Source organism: Emydura macquarii, unplaced genomic scaffold (genome assembly GCF_026122565.2).
Source record: "Emydura macquarii macquarii isolate MOO-44397 ecotype Brisbane River unplaced genomic scaffold, CSIRO-AGI_Emac_v2 contig_3401, whole genome shotgun sequence".
Taxonomy (NCBI): Eukaryota; Metazoa; Chordata; order Testudines; family Chelidae; genus Emydura; species Emydura macquarii.
In genome coordinates this window covers 202,509-224,370 of record NW_027133538.1, presented here as the reverse complement: position 1 = coordinate 224,370, position 21,862 = coordinate 202,509, and the positions used below count along the sequence as shown (strand labels likewise).

Here is a 21,862-nt window from a genome sequence, read left to right as displayed (position 1 = left end):
AATATGTCATTTTGGAGAATACAGAACTTTTATTAAAAATAAATAAAAAATAAGAACAAAATGTATCCCCTCTCCCCCACATCTTGTGTCCCAAGCATGAATATCCTGAGAGTTCTAGGCAAGTTAACTTTCCCTGTGGTCTCAAATCTATCCTCTCACCAGCCAGCATACTACTATTACCTTGATCATTTGCTTGCAGACCCTCATGAGCGTGTAGTCTAGTTCTGGATCCATCATCTCATTCTCCTGCAGTTTAAATACTTTCTGGTGACACCGATTGCTCAGACGCTTCTTGTTTTCCTTCAAACACTCAATAATCTGCAGCAAGACAGTATTACAGCAGTTGAGAAAGGCGCACTGGTGGTAAAAATCCTTCCCCATATACTTTGTCAAGAAACACTTTTGGTGTTCCCCAGTGGGCTCATTTTTGAGTATCTATGCACTTGTTAAATCCTAGACATCAGAGGCTGGAATTTACCCTAAAAAAATCACTGACGCTGTATTGTGCAGCAGATTGTATTCAGCTAGTCACTTGTTAGTTTTAGCAAGGTGGAGTTGGCCATAACACCTTCCTATTCAACTAGATTTACAAAATCACTAACTTCGCCATGGTGCAGAGGGTCACATTGTGCTCTGATGTTACGCAGAAAGAACTGGACACTGAAATGCTCTAATCCTCATAAAAGGTGGAAAATACTCCAAAATGCAAGTCTAATGCTCTGTGCTTGTTGAGACACGGATGCTCTTCAAAACCAGGCTATGTATAGTGAAAAAATGAAATGTGAATCATTAAAAAGCCCATCACCTGAGCATTGCCATAAGGCACATTCTGGCAATTGTTCTTGATGTCACTCTTACAAGCCTCATACAGCTCTGGTTCAAGTCGAATATCCTCAGTCTGTAAGATAAGTAGGTCCAGGAAAACAAGCAGTAAGCTAAGACTCAAGCAGAAAGTCAATTAGTGATTTTTATCCAGGAATGATGAGTGTTGAAAAACAGTCCCCGAGTTGTCACGTGTCTAGGTACTATCTTGGATTCATATCTCAACTCTGGGTACTTTTCACTGGCTACCTTTCCTTGCAGGATTGACAATATCTGGCTCTCCTGTTCCAGTCACAGACATCTGTCACTTATGTATAGTCACCATCAGCTTCATTCTCACACTTACCTGACTGTATGTCTGAATTATCCTGGTCAGGGCAAATGGTGAAAGCCAATGAAAAATCAGTTTTGCAAATCCATGCAGCAGATCAAGACATGGTCAGGTCTTATAGCTGGCAATGAATTTTAGAGTGAAATTCTATTTTACACTGCTTTACTGAAGCAACTGTTTTGCCTTTAAACTGAGGTCACATAGAATACTAACACTGAATAGTGTTTCCCTTTCTCCCTCTACAAATGCTGGGTTCCTCTACACCCCTGAAGATTCTTCCCTTTTCCTCCACATCAGGGTCCAAGACAGTCAATATCCTTCTGGTTGAAGAATAAAGCCTAGAACACTGATGGGAACCCATCCTGGCATGCTCCTTAATTAGCAAATAAAAAAGGTAAAGCATGCAGATGCTGCTCAGTGATGCAAGACACTCATTTCCCCCAACCCATGGACTGAGTGTGCTGCCTCTGAAGATGCTGGGGATGGTCAGACAGAGCTTCACCATTTACATTAAATAATGCAGGGGGGAAAGTCTTGTGGTTCTCTTACAGTAAATACTACCAGTGCCAGAGAACTAGGAGGCAGTCTGGTCTAGAGAATAAATAGGTTTTAATCTTTGTTCAGCCACTGACTCACTGTGTGGCCTTGGACAAGTCACTTCATCTCTGTGCCTCAACTGCCTCATCTGTAAAATATGGCTAATACTTACCTCCTGGGGGCTGAAGGAAGACAGTGATTGTGTATTGCTATCTAACTGCTAAGTATTAAGAGCTAGATTCAGGTAGCTGGCATCAGAACACTGAGTCATCACTGTCAGTCTGAAGGGCAACTGGCTTTGATGTGTTGCTTTAAAAGTTGTCCCTTTCAGCTCTCCCAGTAGAAAGTGGGTTAGCTGTATCTCACGTAGTGAGCTTCATTCCTTTTTCAAAGTATGCAAGAAAGGGGAAACTAATACTGGAAGACTTTACAGGAACAATGTAAAATAGATTCAGCGATCAGCCCAAGAGCCCCATGCATACTTACCATCTCTAGCTCCTCGACGCGCAGCTGTCTGCGGCACTTCAGAGATACCCTGTGTTCCCTGGCATCCTGCAGTGTGTCGTTTCGCACCGTAGTGCTTAGGCAGATCACCACATCCACCCTGCAAGAAGAAAACAGGTCATACATATGCCAATTCATTTCTAGGCCTTGTGCACCTGGTCAAAGTTCTAGGGTTTGGACACCATGTCATCAAGAAGCAAAATAACTTAGTAACCTAGGACACACAGGAATGCCATGTCAGCACAAAGCACTTGTGCATTTGATTAGAAGGTAGAACTAGCCCAAGCACAGTCGGATGTCTGAACTGTAGATTAAAACAGCCAGTTTGAGGATTTCTAATTCTGATTCTGAATCTAGACTCACATTGGTTCTGTACAGGACACTATAAATGCAAGCACAGGGATACTTGTGTAAAATCCCACTGAAAACCTGGGACTTGTGCTCCCAAATCATGTAGGCGCGTTTGAAAATCCCACTCAATCTCAGGGGTATGTTCTACAAAATAAGCACGAGCACTAGTGGAAGAGTGGCTATGCCAGCTACCATATGTTGCATAAGGAAAGCGTGAGCCTCAGCTTGTGCTCCAATGCATATTTTTAATCATCAGCTGTTAGAAGATCATATTAGTCTATTAAGTCTTTTTTCTTCTGAAGAGAACAAGCCTGCGGGAAATTTGTGGAGCTTCTTCCTTCATCAGCTAATCAGCACTGCCTCCTGTATCTCAAGAGTAGCACAAACAATGGTAATATAAGTGCTTTAAAATTATGGGTATTTAACAGCAGTAATTGCTAGCTGTTTTCAAAGCCAGAAATATTCTTATGGAAACTGAAGAGAACAGCAAAATTAGAAATTTGCAATTAAGGCACTAGTAGTATTTTCCTAAAGAAGAAACCCCTGCATCTTTTAAGTGTTTGCAGCATAGAGTCAAGCAAAGTTTAACAGGAAGAGCGAATTTCACTGTGACAGTCTAACATTTCCTGCCACAGAAGCAAAGAAATAGTGTTAGAGAACTTCATTACATGTTTTTAGAATCAGGCTGCTAGTCTCTTAAGTGCTACATACTTTTTCTTGATGTTGGGGCAAAGTTTCAACACATCCTCCTTGCAAGCCATTTTAAATTTGTAAGAGAATCTGAAATCCTTCATTTGAACCTAAAAGAATAAGAAGCAGAAATTAAAAGGACTATATCAAGGTAAGATGAGACACTAGGCTTGCTTAAAATAGCGTATGCCTTGGCACTTGAATTGCCATGCTCTATTAGGACAGAGTCAATACACTGTGTACCTGATGCAAATCTACTAACCAGAAGCATGGGCCCCGTATGGCCAATTTCTCCTCTTCTCATCTCCTACCCCAAAACAATGGTAATCACAATCTCAAGGCATCCTTACTACAAAAGGAGGCTCCTCAAAGAGTAACAAGCTTGGAAGAGCGATCTCATAATTTACCTAGACAAGTTCTGCGGCAGGTTGAAGTTTTCCTGAGGCAGCTGCCACTGCTGACTACTCATCACCAGCAGCATAGGTACAATCTGGTCTGATCAAGATCCATAAACATGCCCAAGTTGCACTAATGGAGAGTTAAGCAGGTGGCATGGAAAGTGGAGAGCTGAGTTTCAGCCACAATGAAGGCTAAAGAGGCACGTGTCATTTAGTATTGCCTTATAATCATGGCCCCATGTATTCCAATTGAAGAATTTAGCTCCAGTATCTCAGCTTTTATTGTTTAAGGGCTAGAAACTTCACTTTTACAGTTGGGAAGGTTACCTCAAACATGTACTAAGTGCAAGCCAATACCTCTGCAAAGAGCCTGAAACAACAGCTCAGAGGTGAGAGCTTCCCTTGTCATCTCACCTGGGGCCCCCGGGATGCTGAATTCCAAAGAATTATTTTTGCTACAGATAGAAACCACAGCTACATTCAAGTTTGCAGCCAGAGAACCAGATGTGCAAACTGGACAGCTAGAGAACAGAGTAGCAACCGTAGCCTGGGGAGCTGAAAAGAATCATCGCAGAAGCTGACCACAAGCTCCCCACTTTCCTGTCATGCATAGGGCAGGACAAGGAAATTGTGAGCTGGACTGCTCAAACATAGTAACTGCTGAAACTTACAGAGCCTTGCTGTCTGGAGAACGCGGGGGGGAGAGGGGGGAGGAGGAATCCATAAAAAAATCGCAGCTGAAAGTATTCATTGCCAAATTCTCCATCAGTATTTTCAACCAAGAGCCACAGGTGAGTGTGTCTGGGTGTGGGATGGATGGAAATGCTGGGATTTCCTGCAGATACAATGAATTAATATTCCTGCAGAATTTGTTCCTCCTGTGTTGCAGAATGCACAGGGCCTGCCTCTCAGGGGGCATCAAAGGAATTGGAACTAACACCCAAAAGTGAACATTTATGCTAGATGTACAAATAGTGACATGAAATAAGGGATTAAATTTATGAACTGAATTCACTACAGCTGGACTGGATCTTGGCTCACGAAGAGGGGCATAATTAGCAGTCTCCTACCCATCTCTTCGTGGGCAAAATAAGACATGACAAGTGAGATGGTGTAGGGAGGCAGGTAATTGCTCACCAGCTGGAAGTGAGTGACTCCAATGGCACACTTCTCATTCATCTCCTTCTGGTGTTTGTTCTGAATCAAACACTCCATCAAGTCCCCAGAATCTATCTGGTTATCTGCCATCTCCTGAAGGAAGGAAGAGGGGACAGACTGTTACCTCAGTTCAGAAATGGGTTACCCTAGTGAAAACATTCCCACCGCCATTAAACCATGTTTTTTATAAATCAGCTACACGATCAAAGGATGTGGCCAACTAATAAGAACTCAATGAAGTGAAATTAACAGCACTGTTCTCTACTCTGAATCTGAGCTCATTATGTGACCCTGTGTGAATTGTAGATTAATCCCTTTGTAGATACTTAGGTGCGTGCACATGCACGCGTACACACGAATGCACACATACCCCCACCACCATCTATGATAAGAACTTTAGCTAACAAATGAGAAGCCCCTGATTATCTTAAAGGGTGAGGAATTGATACCACAGAGCAATGCAATAAAGCTGCTCTGGCACTGCCAAGAAGCAGCAAGAGCTTGAGGGAGGGAGTGGAGCCACAGGGGGTCTGCTACTGTGGAACTGGGGTTCTGACCCAATAGACACACAGTAATGTTTGAATTACAGGATAATTTCATCGAGAGGTTCTTGCTCCTGTGAGAGGATTTATAACAGCAAAAGCCCTGGATGGATTGAAAGGCCCTGGGATTCAGCTGCCTATCAAATATATAATTTATCTGTCTTGTTTGCTTTTTAGTTCTGTGAACAATCTGACTAGGGTTCAGAGCTGTGTATTTATGACACCCCTATGCCCACATGGGCTGAAATCAGTTAACCTCGTCCTAAATCACTAAATTATTATAAGGCAATATATCCCAGGTTGGAGTTCTGGCATCACACACAGGGTTTGGTTTGGGTGTTTTCTTAGTTTTTATCCTTAGGCAAAAAAAAAAAAAAAAAAAAAACCATATGAGGCATACACACATCACTAATTGCACCCATTTATATTAGCATTCACTCTGATGCCTGTGTCTGGTACTTCCAATTATGTTTAAAGAATGAAAACTCTAACCTTTCCAACATATCCTGCATTTCCCTGGAGTTCCTAGATTATTATGAAGAACTTACATGACAGAATGTCTGAATGATGGGCTCACACGCTCTCATGAGCAAGGCTTCAATCTGAATATCCTGCAGAAGAGACATGCAACATTCAGCTCTTGTAACAACTGCACAGCAAACCGCCATAAGGGGAAGGCTTTGTTCATGCATTAAAGATTCTGAAATCTGTGCTCCAAGTCAAGCTGTCTATTTGAATGTCTGGTATTTCGTTCATATGAAATCCAGACAGCTTCACCCTTTGGCACTGGCAGTCACACTGCACACTCTGGCCAACAGTGTTGTGGTTGATGGGGCAGCCTTCAAGGTTGTGGGCTTGGAGCAGAACAGCTCTCCACACAGAGCTGGAGAAGCCCTTACCACTCAGATAATTCAGCCAGCTCACTCTCGCGAGGAGGAACTCATTTAGGTACCCCATAGGAACCTAGACAGAGTTTGAGATTAGTGGCCATTTTCAGCAAAATGTGTCAGAAGTGTGGGAAGGAAATAGCCTCTAGAGCCATGAGTTTGTCAGAGGTAAAATACAGATGATTAGATGCAAGATACTCAATGAAAACCTGGGTTGCTACAAGAAGTGGTGCTGATGACTCCCTAGATAGCGCTCTTCCCACCACTCACTACCTAACAGTGCCTGCAGCAAAATGTTAGGCAGGTGTTATGTGCTGCTGGAACTGCTTTCAAATAAGGCCAAAATCTGAGCTCCTGAGCACATTCTGCTCATTAAAGATCTCATGTAACTTTCTGCAGGAGTAAAGGTGTTAGCCCCAGCACCCTGGCCACATTCACTGTGGCGCTTGCATTCAGCCCATCTTAAATCACAGCTGTTATTTCATTTCTGTAAGAAAACATATGCAGTACTGACATTGGACGACTTGCTTCACTTCAAAGATGGTTGCATTTCTGTGGTGGGTTGATGATCCATATATATGGATATTTTTCAGCACTGGTGTGAGGGCAGCTGAACACGCTTTGCTACAGACTCTTCCCTTTGCCCCAGGCTGGAAACTGCTTACCTCAGACTCCAACTCAGTAAGGTTTCCAACTATGTCTCTGCAATCGACCACCAAGTCATCAAGATGGTCCTGGAGGCATTCAAGCTCCTACAGAGAGACAAGTCATCTTAATATGTGATGAGATACTGAAAATTCAGAGCCTCTGCTGAGAAATGATGATACGTACTACATCTTAGCAAGGAAAGGATCCCTAACATGCACTATGCCCTACCTCTGCTGGCTTTCTGAGAACTAAACACTGCCTTGGAAAAGTTTCAATTGATTCAGGTCAACTCACGAGCAACAATATGTTATGCTATATGAAGGACCTCATCCACAGACTAGCTTGGAGACTAGTAGTCCTGCAGGGCTGGTGGACACCTCATCATGCTTTTCTTTCCCACACTCAACATGTGGCCCTCCACAGAAAGTCTCCCCTTCAGTTTTTAACTTGGGATGAGATTATACTAAAATGAATATGGAAAATCTTTACTATTTTAATGCTTCTTGCTCTTTTGGTGCTTGCACTAACCATCCGGTGGCTTCCCTGCTCAGTTCTTTGTAACTTCTTAGATGCTGGGGATGCTGCTTGATGCTTTACAGATAGGGTAAGCTGAGGCACAGAAGAGAAGTGATTTGCCAAGGGGAAGCACACAGCAGCAGAACTCAGAAGCTGCCGACCCTTTACTGTTCTAGACCAACCAGCCTCCTACAGCCAGTGAGCTATGTGAAAATGATGAAAAATGTTTATATTGATCCAGGGTTTCTCACCACCCAGAAGACAAGATTTTCATATTTTCAATGCAAACAGTCTTGAATGCAAGAACAATTATGAATTTTGGATATTTGCATTTTTCTGCTTTAAAGAAAAAGCATCACTGGATGAAAATGAGACGGTATCCACTCAGTCTTATTTTCAAGTGAGAATTTTTTTTTTTTTAAAGCTAGCCATATTTTGAACATAAAATGCTAACACTTCTGTTTGAATTTTCAGATTTAGTTTAAATTTTTTCACACACTTCAAGCTACAGGCAGCAGTACCGGCAATGACTGGGAATGCCATTCTAGGATGGAATACCACCTGCTGGAACGTTTTGTCTCAGCAGGCTGCACTTCCATCGCTGATGGTTTGCTCTTAGTTTGCTGAGTGTAACTTTCACACCAGCAGGAACCCCCCAAACTACTAAACCCTACCTTCAAAAATCAGTGGGGTGCTCTCTTTAGCATATATTAATTAATGGCTCTCTCCCCAGAGCTATGCTAATGCACAATGATTTAATATGAAAAAACTAGCTGTTGGAGTCTTGTTAAAGAGCAGCAGATGTTAATTTCAGCTCTTTTCAAACACAGGAAGCATGTCAATATTTGCCAAATGGAAATGGGACAAAGTCTGAGGAGAAAATAAATGTCAAGCTTGTAACAAGGTATTACAAATATGAGTTGAAAAAAGATAGTTGCTGTATTAAAGGAGAGCCCACAGGGTTAACTATCACCTCATATTAAGCATTCAGATCTCTTCTACAAGGCAACTTCCATAGCTGTGTAGTTTTTTCTTTATGGACAGACATTATTACACCATATCTTTTTGCCTATTATCATATATATTATGTATTGCAGTGTGCCTGGGGAATTAATTTCTGAAATTTAATAAACTATAAGCTATGAACATAAAGTATCAAGACGTGCCAGCAACTAAGGGTTTCCTTCCTCCACACACCAGAAGGCATTTGCAATTGGACTGACTGCCATGTAGTAGTGCACAGTACCTGTCCTGTCTCTGTTTTTTCACTGCACCATTTCCCCAAGTCGATCATGCATTTATCCTGGAGGGCTGGATCCAGCTTCACATCCATTGCACGCTGGTGAAGGATTCGCTGTACTTCTGCTCTACACTCTCGCGACAACTAAACAGGGAGCAGAGAACTGTTTAAAAGGGACAAATGTGCATCTCTGACCTGCTTGCAGGAAACTGATTTGTTCAGTTACTAAGGGGCCATGGAAAGTGACAAGAAATTTCTCTTCTTCCTAACTTCTGTAAGAGTAGATCCTTCTCTCCTAGATATGGAGAATATTAGCTCTATGATAAGCTTGGCCTCTGCCAGCCAAGTGGTCTCAGCTCCAGAGATACCTCGAATTCTAGCTTTCTTCATGGTTTGGAGAACATTTCGCCCTACGGGTGTATACTTTGTTCCATGGTCTTTCTGGCATGTAGTATTCAAAAAAATATTTTACTGAAAGCTAACATTCACTTGAGCTAGGAACCAAATGCCAGCACAGGCCTCTAAATCAGCAAACAGGAAACCACTGCATTACACATGAAAAGAGGCCTTCTATTCTAGAGGACGATGTCTGAATCTGGAGATTCTCATAACAGTGGTGGCATCAGTTTCATGAATGACAGCCCACATCCTTGCACAATGTGTTCCATCTGTTCCTTTAGGTGAGTCCTATATTAGCATAGCAAGGTGAAAATGTCAAGACTGAAGTAGAAATGCAAATTGTGAAGGGAGCAGAGAGCAGGAGGCAATGCTGGTTCCACCACAACTGCTGGATCATTTGCAGTAGGCCTGGAATTCCTGTGGTTAGCACTAGTGTAAAATGCATTACAATGAAAAATCCAGCTCATGGCACCAGAAGGCTGAACTGGAAACCACTGAACGAAAGATTCCATCCCTACAAGGATGGAACTTCTGATCAGTATTTGACCTTTCCATCATAAGAATTTACATTAGGCTCCACAGAATCATTTGGAAGCAAGGTTGCTGCATAATCTCTCTACAGCTCACTGGAACTGCACCCTACAATGCAACAACTAGAGAAGGAAATGGAACTTTGAGCACCAAAATGTTTCCATGAGATGCTCAGTCCCCAAAGGCACCAGAGGGCAGCAAACTCAGCGCAAGAAAAACAGGGTTACTTACCAGTAACTGTTGTTCTTCGAGACGTGTTGCTCATATCCATTCCAGTATAGGTGTGTGCGCGCCCCGTGCACAGATTCCCGAAACTTTTTTCCCTTAGCTAGCTCCATAGGGTCAGCTCAGGTGCCCCCTAGAGTACCGCGCTCATGCCTGCGGCCCCTCAGTCCCTTCTTTCTGCCGACTCCAACAGTGGGGACGGAGGGCGGGTGTGGAATGGATATGAACAACACATCTCGAAGAACAACAGTTACTGGTAAGTAACCCTGTTTTCTCTCTTCGAGTGATTGCTCATATCCATTCCAGTATAGGTGATTAAATAGCCATACCATGGAGGTGGGTAGGAGTCAACGGTGAGTTCCTCTCATCAGCACGGCCCTGCCGAAGCCCGCATCCTCTCTCGCCTGCTGCATGATGGCGTAGTGGGACATGAAGGTGTGGACCGACGACCAGGTCGCTGCTCTGCAGATGTCCTGCAGGGGCACTCTTCCCAGGAAGGCCACGGATGAGGCCTGGGCTCTGGTTGAGTGTGCTGTCACAGCTCCTGGAAGCGGCACCTTCGCCTGCTCATAGCAGGTTTTAATACAGCCGGTGATCCAGGTGGAGTTGCACTGGGTGGAGACAGGTGAGCCCTTCATCCGGTCCGCCACTGCCACGAACAGCTGTGTTGATTTCTGGAACGGCCTGGTCCGCTCGATGTAGTAGGCCAGGGCTCGTCTGACATCCAGGGAGTGCCATCTCCGCTCCTCCTCCGAACCGTGCGGTTTAGGAAAAAACAGGGGGGGGAAGATATCCTGGTTATAATGAAACTGAGATACCACCTTAGGCAGGAAAGCCGGGTGGGGTCTCAGTCAGACCTTATCTTTGTAGAAGACCGTGTAGGGGGGCTCCGAGGTCAAAGCTCTTATCTCAGAGACCCTCCTAGCCGATGTAATGGCCCACCAGGAAGGCTACCTTCCAAGAGAGACGAGCAGCGGGCATGTGGCCATGGGCTCAAAGGGGGATCCTGTCAACATGGCGAGGATCAGGTTTAGATCCCAGGGAGGCACTGGGTCATGGACCTGGGGATACAGCCTCTCCACCCCCTTAAGGAACCTAGCTGACATGGGATGGGAGAACAGGGAACGCCCTTCCATCGTCTGGTGAAAAGCCTAGATAGCTGCCAGGTGTACCTTCAGGGAAGCCAGTTCTAAACCCTGGAGCTTCAGGTGGAGCAGGTACTCCAAGATCGCCTGTATGGGCGAGCCGGACGGTGGGATACCCCGGGACTCCGCCCAACAGGTAAAACGCTTCCACTTGGCCCAGTACACAACCTGAGTGGAAGGTTTTGTGCTGCCCAGAAGAATCTGTTGGACCTGCGTCGAGCAGGCTCTCTCTCCCTCCGTCAACCACAGAGTCTCCATGACGTCAGGTGGAGGGAGTCCAGGTCCGGGTGCAGGAGGTGACCCTGGTCCTGTGAGAACAGGTCGTAATACCTCGGGAGCGGAATCAGCATGTCAATGGACAGGTCGAGCAGCATGCTGTACCAGTGCTGCCGCGGCCAGGCTGGTGCAATCAGTATCATGTCCGCCCTGTCCCTCTTTATTTTCAAAAGGACCTTGGGCAGGAGCGGAATGGGGGGAAACGCATATAGAATGGTCCCCTTCCAGTCTATGAGGAACGCATCGGAGAGGGAGCCCGGCTTGCGACCTCGGAGCGAGCAGAACCTCGGGCACTTCCTGTTCCAGGACGACGTGAACAGGTCCAGTTGGGGAACCCCCCACTTCCGGAAGATTGAAGTCACCACCTCCGGGTGTAGTAACTAGTCGTGGCGGGGTAAGAACGACCTGCTGAGGCGGTCCGCCTCGTCATTCCTGTGACCATAGCCCCTGGGTGCTCAGGTCCTTGCTGATGTGGGCCCCCCAACTCTCATCTGAGGCGTCCATTATCAGAGTCACTGAGGGGGCCAAGTCTCTGAAGGGAACGCCCCTCAGAACCTCCCCAGGGTCCCTCCACCAGTCCAGGGAGGACAGTACCTGCGCGGGAACTATGACCACCTTGTTCAGCCGGTGTCTGGCCGGTGCATAGACTGAGGCCAGCCACCCTTGGAGAGGCCTAAGCTTGAGGCGAGCCAGCCTCACCACATAAGTACACGCCGCCATGTGTCCCAACAGCTGAAGGCAATGCCTAGCTGTCGTCGTGGGGGACTTGTGCAGATGGTTGATTATGGCAGTCAGTGTCTCGAACCGAGTCTGAGGGAGGAAGGCTCTGGCTTGGGTGGCATCCAATGTGGTCCCTATGAACTCTATGCACTGCACTGGGGTAAGAGTAGACTTCTGCTCGTTGATGAGCAGCCCCAGTCTGGTGCATGTGGCGCAGGTAAGAGGCAGGCTGTTCCTTACATGGGCCCTGGACTTGGCCCGGATCAGCCAGTCGTCCAGGTAAGGGAATATCTGAACCCCTCTGCGGCGCAGGTGGGCCGCTACCACTGCCATGCATTTTGTAAACACCCTTGGCGTGGACGAAAGGCCAAAGGGTAGGGCTGCAAACTGGTAGTGGCCACCAGCTACCATAAATCTTAAGAACTTTCTGTGACCTGGAAGATTAGTGATATGAAAGTACGCGTCCTTCAGGTCGAGGGCGGCATACCAGTCCCTGGATCTAGGGCAGGAATAATGGAGGCTAGGGAAACCATATGAAACCTGGTGTGCCTGACAAACTTGTTCAGACATCTGAGGTCCAGAATTGGCCTCAGGCCCACCTTGGCCTTGGGGATTAGGAAGTACCGTGAGTAGAATCCCCTTCCTCGTTCCTCTGGAGGAACCTCCTCTACCGCACCGAGCGTGAGGAGGGAGTTGACCTCCTGTATGAGGAGTTGGTCATGAGAGGGGTCTCTGAACAGGCACTGGGTAGGGGACGAGTTGGGGGGGAGGGGCCGTAAGTTGTAAGGCATAGCCCTCGAGGACTATGCCAAGGACCCATTGGTCCGTGGTAATGGCTTCCCATTCGGCGTAGTAAGGCTGAAGCCTGTAGGTAAATAACTTGGAGCGATCCAGTGGGAAAGGAGAAGTGTCACCCTCATGCACCCCGTCAAAATCTTTTATTGGCTGCATTGCCTTTGTTTGGGCCTTGCTGAGACCCCGTAGAGGGCCCTTGACAGTCATGGCGACTGGGCGCCCGGTACCGATCCCGACCCCTCCTGGGCTGAGCGGGTCTGGGGGGCCAGCCTTGGCGGAGGCTGCGGTTGCCTCTGGGCCTGAGGGTGGGCCTGGCGCCTCAAGGCCTCGGGGGTGTATAGCCGTAGGGACCTCAGGGAGTCTCTTGAGTCCTTTAGGGCGTGGAGCTTTTCATCCGTCCTCTCGGAGAAGAGGCCGGCGTAATCAAAGGGGAGGTCCTGTATTGACTGTTGAACCTCCTGGGACAGGCTGGAAGCTTGAAGCCAAGAGCACCAGCGCATAACGATGGCCGAAGCGATGGCCCTGCTAGCAGCATCCGCTGCGTCACTAGCCGACTGAAGTGCCGCCTTAGCCACCGCCACCCCTTCCTGCAACACCGTGGTGAAGTCTGCGGCCTGGTCCGGAGGCAACCCCGAGGAGAACCTCTGCAGAGAGGACCAGAGATTCAAATTGTACTTTCCCAGGAGGGCCTGATGGTTTGCGACCCTCAGCTGTAGGGCCACAGTGGAATACATCTTGCGCCCTAAAAGGTCCAGCTTCTTGCTGTCCTTGTCCTTCGGGGTGTTGCCCTGGCCACCCTGGCGGTCCCACTGGTTCACTGCGTCCACTACAAGCGAACCTGGGGCGGGGTGCGTATAAAGGAATTCAAACCCTTCCTTAGGTACATAGTATTTGAGCTCAGCGCCCTTTGAAGTGGGGGCCACTGAGGATGGGGTTTGCCAGAGGGTCTTGGCTATCTTCATCACCCTCTCATGAACAGGAAGGGTGAGTCGTGATGGGCCTGCTGTCTCAGAAACCCCGAAGAGGGGGTCCTCCTCCTCCGACAATTCTTTAATCTGTAAACCAAGATTGTCCGCCACTCTCCTCAGAAGGTCCTGGTGGGCCCGGAAGTCAAAGAGGGGGGCCTTCTGGTCCCTGGCCGCCGCCTCATCCGCAGAGGAGGAGGAGGATTGTGGAAGGGCCCCTGTAGAAGGGCCTTCCCTCTGGGTCAGACCCCTTCTCCGAGGGGTGACCCTCCTGTGGACAGGTCGGTGGGGGTACTGGTTGGGCCACCGAGGAGTGAACAGAGGTGATCCCTTGACCCATCTGTGTACCCCACAGCCCCCAATATGGCCATTGCCAGGGGCCTTGGGGCCATGTAGATGCAGGTGTAGGAACCTGCTGGGTCATCTCCAGGCGTCGCCCCTTGGAATCCGAGCCGCTTGACCTGTGCTTGTGGGTCCTGGAAGGGGAGCGGCTCCGGGATGACGATGACCTCCGGGTGCCAGCGTCTGCGGTGCCAACGAGGAGAGGAGTTACTGGAGGAGCTGTAGGTGGAACGCCCCCTCCGTCTGGAAGACTTATGGCGACACTTCCCAGATCTAGAGCAGGAGCGGTGACGCCTGTGTCGTCGCGATGCTGATCTGGAGCACGACATATCACGTGGTGCCGAGACGCCTGTGTAGTAAGAAGTGAGAGCTTAAGGCCTGTAAAACAGGCTAAGGCCTAAATGGAAAAAGCCGAGTGAACAGAAGTATAAGGGGTCACTCAAGTTAACTGAGACTGGTACAGGAAAGTGCTGATTCTGCAAGGTTGTAAGACTGCCAAAATATGACTAAAATATGTAGTGGGTATAAGAGGTACCAAGATACTAACTCTCTGAAATGACACTTTGATGGGTAGAAATGATACATGGAGTGGCGGTGCCCAAATCAGCCAATCAACGGAAAAAGGTGGTATTAGACTACGTCAGGAGGGTGGCAACTACCTACGTGAAAGGGGGCAGACCGAAAGTGTATGTAACAGTGTATAAAAGAGGATGTCAGAGGGAATACCGGTGTCCGGTCTAGGGGATAACGGAAAATCCCGCCGTTGGGCAGAGACCATTGTAACGCCGCCAATATGAAACTGACCCAGAGATACTCTGTAAGTCATTTCTCATTGTGCCGCACGCAATAAACCTCGCTTGGGCGCCTTCGTTACTCAGCTAATCTGTGGTCGTGTCGACTCATTTGATCGTGAGAGCCGTCTCAGTTCCCTGGACAGAGCTGGGACAGCATCTACACAGGGACACACGCACGCAGCCTACACTGATAAATACCGGTGACAGCATCTACCAACACACTGAGTACCACAGCCTGGTGCCGAGGCAGGCAGCGTTGGGGATCAATGCCGAGCTAGGCTCCGCACCGGAGTACCAGAGCCCAAGCTATGGTCCCCGCTCGAGGCGGAACTGTAACATCTTCACCTCAAGCTTTTGTCTCTCGACCGCCCTCGGTGCCGCGTTGTCGAGGAGCTCGATGACTCGGAGTCAGAGTTGGGAGGGGAGCCCGCACTCTCGACCCTCCTTGATCGTCTGGGGGAGACCTTGACTCCCGTCTCTTCCACCCACCAGGACCACCCAGTGCGGGTTTACCCCAAGACACCGGTCCCGGAACCCTCGGCCGAGGAGGGGACAGAAGCATGGGCAGGCGCATGAGGGCGCGTTCCGGTGTTGACGGCCCTTGCAGAGACGCTCCCCCACCCGCAGGAGTCAGGGGAGGCTCCCTGCGAGGAGATGCCGGTGCCGGAGTACTCTCCATGGCACGTGGCTGGGGAATCTGCTGCTGTACACCCCCTGCTTTCCCGGTAGCAGGTGGGAGTCCATGTGTGCGGCCTCCGGCTGCTTCTTCTTCCTCGGTGCCGACAACGGTGCCGGTGGAGCGCTCCGCACCGACGAGACACTTGGTGCCGCTGGAGAATGCGACGGCTCGGAGTCCGGGCGAAGCATGGACTCCATTAGGATCGCCTTCAGCCTTGCGTCCCTCTCCTTCTGGGTCCGTGGCTTGAAGGACCTACAGATCCTACATTTCTCCTTTCTATGTTGCTCCCCGAGGCATCGGAGGCAACGGTCGTGAGGGTCACTCACAGGGAAGGATTTTGCACACGTGGTGCAGGCTTTAAAGCCGGTGGAGCCAGGCATGGTTCAGCTCTAGCCCCTAAGAGCACTTTCTCTACAACTTAACTATTGCTAATCACTACGAAAACAATGAACAATAACTTGAATAACAAAGCTATAGTACTAAGGAATGCTACTCGCGGTATGCAAGAGGCAGACGTTCCAGCAACCGTCACAGGCGGAAAGAAGGAACTGAGGGGCCGCAGGGTCAGCGGCGCCCTATGTACCACGACATGAGCACGGTACTCCAGGGGGCACCTGAGCCAACCCTAGAGAGCTAGCTAAGGGAAAAAAGTTCCAGGAATCTGTGCACTGGGCGCGCACACACCTATACTGGAATGGATATGAGCAATTACTTGGAGAGAACACTGAATCCTACAGCAAAAGGTTTGTGAAAGCATATATCCCAGGAGGAAAGCATCAGTGCAATAAGTCAAATCTTTACTGTGTTCCAGTCATAAGTTTTACTGGGAAATGCATTATGCTTTCTGCTACACAACGTTAAAAGAATAGTTTATGTCACTACACAGAGCTTGTTAGTAGATTATGTAAACCAAAGGAATTTGATCTGCATGCCCTTTATGACAGAGGGACTTTTTGTATAAAAACAATTTGACAGTTAAACTGACTGGAGCACATGGAAGTCAAATGATTTGCTAGAGACCTTTACATGGTGCCTATGCACAGATTTAAAACACAGGACTCCTGAGTCTCAGGCTTTGCTGCAACTCCTTGAACAAATACCTCAAGGTGGCAATTCTGCTGGTAAGACATCGCATTATTCCTCTTTTCACTGAAGTTCTAATGTAGACATTAAAGGCACATCCAAGGATGAACAAACCTGATAAGGATCTTTGCATTGATGCAATGAACATCTGCAGCAACTGCCTTTTCTAAACTAGTTTTCAGTAGTACTGACAGCGTTGATGTAGCATGACTGATAACTGAACACGCAACCAACTCTGTTAGATCACTGATGAAGATAATGAAAAGTCAATGTCTAGTGCATACCCTCCTTCCCTGCTCCTCCGTGCGGTAGGCATGTCTGTACAAGCAGGAAAAGACAGCCCCTGTAGGCATCAGGTCACTAGTAGTCTCATTCCAGCCATGGGTATGACAGAGTCGGGAAGCATCTCCCTGACACTTGCGGTAAAGAACTGGATCCAATCTGTAGAAGGAAAAAGGCAGTCAAGATCATTACTCCAGCACCTCTCATACCCTGACACTTAAATACATTTTCAAATACAGAAATCACATTTCCACCACAAATACACATGAAGTGTATAGATCCACTATTAACTGCACACAGCCATAGTACACAGCACAGCATGAAAAGTTAGGAACTCTGTAATCAACTAAACCAGCAGGCTGGCAGACTGCATATCACTCAATCTGGAATCAAGTCCTTACTCTTGCAACAAGTGCTCTGGCATCAAGTCAGGATCTTGTTTTTACATCTTCTCTCAAAAGTGACCACCTCCCGCAGCACAACCTCCCATAACATGTAAGGAGATTGACTCATAAGAAAGAGTCACCGAATGAATCACCAACACTACTTCATGAAGCACCCCCACTTTCCCCTTAAGATCTCCCATCCAAATGCTGATGAAGTCTGACACTGCTAGTGCACAAAATCTGAGAAAATCAGTTCCCTGAGGTGGCACAGCAGAAAGCAGGCAACAAAGCAAAGCCGAACACACACTAGATCTGACTAAAGAGCACACCCAACTCCAGTACCATTATTTCCATTTTAAAATAAGTCTGTTTTACAGGAGGCAGATTTCAGTTCCAGTTAACCACAGTTAGTTCAGATTTGCAGTGATAGGTCTAAGTGAAGCCTCAGTCCCCTGCTTTGCACACCCTGCACCTGCTCTAAAGAGGAAATGGTTTAATTATATTACACCAAAATGAGGGACTTGGTACAGAGCCTTCTGGGAATGGAAATTTAGTGACAGAGGTTTATTAGTGAGGTTTATAAATAGCCTCAGGCCTTCATGGTATTTTCAGAAGGGCAGGGGGGAGGAAGAGATTGGTAGACAAAACAGCTCTGCAAACACTTGATTTTGAGAAGCAATAAGAAAAATAAATCATGCAAGACTTCCATTCTGCCTGCACTCCTAGAGAATTACACTGCAGTTTCATTAGCCAGCTCAAGGGAACGGTGGTTATAAACATGAAAGGCTGGGCACCATCTGTCCACTTAGAACTTGAGTTAGAATGATCTTTGTTCCAACAGCATGAGGGTCAAACACACATTAGTCAACAGAAGGAAAAATTCTCTAGTTAATTGAGTGGCTTGGCTCAAACAAGTGATTTCCTGCTGGAAGTGTGGCGCAGGCAATAAATGCAGTCACCAAGGGCAGAAGGAGAAGGATAGAAATGAAAGGTGTAGATGCTCTGACCAAATAAAAAGCAGTGATGCTCTAAAGGGAATTCCACCTAGTCCACATTGGCTGGAAAAGACAGGGCTACAAAGATTTGGGGACTGAAACAAGGCAGGAATGGAAGCTTTCTACATTCCATAAAAGAACAGGAAACCTCTTACAGAAACAGTGAATCCTCCCTATACTGAATAGCAAGATTTTTATGAGAGCACCTATCATCACTACTAAAGCTAATTCCCCATCCACTGACCAAGTAAACTTTATCTGAAGCACAGACAATGAACTGCTTACAATTACGCATGTGCTTAGCCTCTCAAGTCTCCGAGCTCTAAACAAGGACACATTTGTTGGCAAGTTGAACCTCTAGTTCTCACTCAGTGTCAGGCATAGGTGGGTGGCCCCACAGAAGATTTGACTTCCAAGGCACTGGACGGAGAAATGAGATATCAAGTCTCCAGGGCAGAAACATGCTAATATAAAGTATCTCCAGTTAAGCAACAGAAAGCAAGTCTGGTTCATAGGGAGTTGCTTAACTGACACAGCTGAGGTGCAGAATAACGAGAAAAATTAAACCCTCTGTTTTACAGTACTCACTTCCAATCACGAGAAATAAAGTACTGGAGCTCCAGGAGCCTGTGTTCACAGTCCTCTACCATCTTCTCAGTGTACAAGTGCTCCATAAGGCAAGACAGAATCCTGGGAATGGAAAGGAAACAGGAGAGAAGAAAATGAGAGAGGCTGAGCTGCAGCTACACAGCAGTCCTTGTACTTATTCCACTCGATATGCAGCAGATCTGTCTTTCCACAGAAACATTTTGGCTGGTGAGAGATATAAGCCACATCGTAAAGAGGGTCTTTACAACATTCTACCTAAAAAAAGGAATACATCAAAATAGCTATATCCTCATGTGTGCTAGGTTAAATTCCACTGTCTATGTGAACTACTAGACTCAGCTGTGTTGACAGTTACATTGGGCAAAAGCATCATATTTTATTTTTATATAATTTGGCTCAGAAGAGGGTATAAATAGGACATGTCTCTGCAATATGGATTTCCTTCTCTCGTCTTTCAGAAAACCTTTTGATACTTTCTTTTACTGCATTTCTCATCAGAAAAGTGACACTATGAAGGTTTGGTATAACAGAAGGTAGTACACCAAATGATACAAGTTCAACCTACAAGTACTAATGTTAGTGCTATGACAGTCCTATAACAAAAAAAATTCAGCATAATCTACAGCAAGAGCTATACAGATTGGACCCCACCTTCAACTACTATATAAACTTCTGGTACATGCTCCTGATTGCTTGGGAGTCTTCATTTTTAGACTGGTTAATATCTATTTTGGTCACCCAAGTACTTTATGCATGCCCAGTAGCAACAATAAAATACACTGACACTATGAAAAAGCCACCTACATTGGATCTCCAGATCGTATGTGTTTGCAAGCCGTCTGTATTACTGATTCACAAGCCTCATTCAAAGCTCTGTCAATGCGGTAATCTGCACCAGGGTCAGTCTCCTGAATCAGAGTTTGAAGCTGGAAGAAAGGAATTGGAGACAGGAAAATAGCTTAGCCAGCATGGCAGATCAATGTCAGAGTGCTCTTATCCTCTAACTTGCAATTCCACAATGCAAACTGCCTTGTAAGAGACACCACACCCACTTGACAGTTGTTCATTTTAGCTACTGACATTGCAGAATGCTTTAGAGAAGACAGGTTCTTCTCTCCCTCCCATTAAAGTTACATACCATTCCCCCAAAAAATCCAAATCAGTGGATCTGAGTAAATGGCCTTTAACAGAAACACATCTCAGAAATCAACATTTTCTAACTGGATAGCAACTGAAGCCTCTGTACAGATTCTCAAGTGAACCAAGGACAGTAAATGGGAAAAATCTTACTGCGTGGTTCCATAAATTAGGATTTCTCCAGTGTTATTCTGCTTAATGTTTGGAAACAATGATCCATTTGGATAGTGATGATGGGGTACACACGTACATGAATATTTGACTCAAGGCTCTATTTATAAAAGCAGTAATTTCCCATCTCACTCTAAGGGCTTTTATAGTAAAGATGTGGCTTTCAGTATTTATGAGAGGTCACCCACTAATTGCTGGGTGATGGAACTTGAAACTCTGCAGTTATGGTATATAAGCCAAAAACCAAAATATACATTTGGAGCGTCTAGTCTTAGATACACAACTCAGGAAGCTCTAGTCCACCTGAATCTGGGGATTTGAAGGGTCAAACAGAATTAAGTTACCTATAATTTGATGACTTGAAACTGGAATAGGCAGATAGACTTCAAGTGTAACCATTTCAAGATGTATTTAATCAATCTATTTAATGACAGTGGGAAAAATCATCAATCCTGAACTTCTGATCAGACTAGCCTGGCCCCACAAGGCAGGGTTTAAACATGGTCTAACGGCTAAAGCATCACCCTGAGTCAGGAGATATGGATTCTGTCATCAGTTCTGCAACACAGTTCCTCTTCAGATGCCCTTTGTTATGCTACTGCATAGAAGATCAGTTTAAGATGTATATATACTGAAGTATAGCCTTGCAACCTGACCATGACAGGATCTGACTACAAGCACTGGGTTCGGGTCAGGTCAGAAAACAACGTGCCCTCTTGGGATCTGGTCTCTTCGTCCAGCCCCCGAGATGGGCACAGCAGTGGCTGACTGTCCTGCTCCTGCCTTGCTGAGCTGTGTGCACTGCAGAGAAAGCATGACAAAGGAGTGCCTTTCACTCCACAGCATGCATGCATACAGCACAACAGGGGGAGGCAGCTGACAGGACTGAGGCATGCAGCTGCTGCTGCACTGATGGTGCTGACTCAGGTTCAGGGGGAAGGGCTGGAAAATGGCTCAAGGCTTCCGGGTTTGGGTTGAGCTTAAAAATTAGGTACGAGCAGACCTCTATACTGAAGAACGTAAGGAAAAATTTGGGCAAACATCCCATTTCCTGTATATTTTGGAAAGCAATTTTGTATACATCACACCTGGATGCCCCTACACCTAGTCCTTTTGCTCCATTTCACTATTCCCTAAAACAAAAGCCAGTGACTGGATGACCAGGAATAAGGCAGATATTTACTATATTTTCACCCTTCAGGCAAGCTGGATTTTTTCTTGAGAAACAATTTCAATTGAAAACTGGAATTCTCACTCATAAGGCAACTGTGCTTTGGCTCCTAACCACCTAAATCGATACTAATGTCCCCCATACACTTCAAGTTTCTGTGGCTGTGCCCAGAGTCTTAACTAAGACTATCTTCCACTTCAAGTTTTTCACCTGAGCATCTTTAAGTGCATTTACAGAGGGATCAAAGCAGTGACATCACAATGCAATTAGAGAACATACATCAAAAGAACCAAAGAAAATAAAAAGCTGGTACTATTAATCCAACAGGAAGTTCAAAATCAAGAAAGGAGGCCATATACTGCCTGGAGGGAACACAATAGATTTCCAATAACCTGTTCCTGGTTGGAAGTTAATTATCCTGATCACAGCTTCTAAGGAGGCAGGCAACTCAAAAAATAAAAACCCTGCCTGGCAGGCACAATAAGCCACATTAAATACAAAGGCTCTCTCTGCATAAGCTAACACTTCAAATT

General features: G+C 46.5%; 1 protein-coding gene across 2 annotated transcripts in view; it reads right to left on the bottom strand.

Annotated features, from left to right (window-relative positions):
* The window catches only part of GLG1 (golgi glycoprotein 1), a 153,314-nt gene that overhangs the window by 22,713 nt on the left and 108,739 nt on the right, over nt 1-21,862 (bottom strand). For both annotated transcript variants that reach the window (XM_067534416.1, XM_067534417.1), the window contains exons 9-19: nt 19,655-19,776; nt 18,830-18,931; nt 16,863-17,019; nt 8,631-8,768; nt 6,886-6,972; nt 5,882-5,944; nt 4,771-4,884; nt 3,257-3,345; nt 2,177-2,294; nt 806-898; nt 181-318 (exon numbers count right to left, since the gene is read on the bottom strand). In XM_067534416.1, coding sequence (XP_067390517.1) covers nt 181-318; nt 806-898; nt 2,177-2,294; nt 3,257-3,345; nt 4,771-4,884; nt 5,882-5,944; nt 6,886-6,972; nt 8,631-8,768; nt 16,863-17,019; nt 18,830-18,931; nt 19,655-19,776 — 1,221 coding nt within the window. The remainder of the gene's footprint in view (nt 1-180; nt 319-805; nt 899-2,176; nt 2,295-3,256; nt 3,346-4,770; nt 4,885-5,881; nt 5,945-6,885; nt 6,973-8,630; nt 8,769-16,862; nt 17,020-18,829; nt 18,932-19,654; nt 19,777-21,862) is intronic.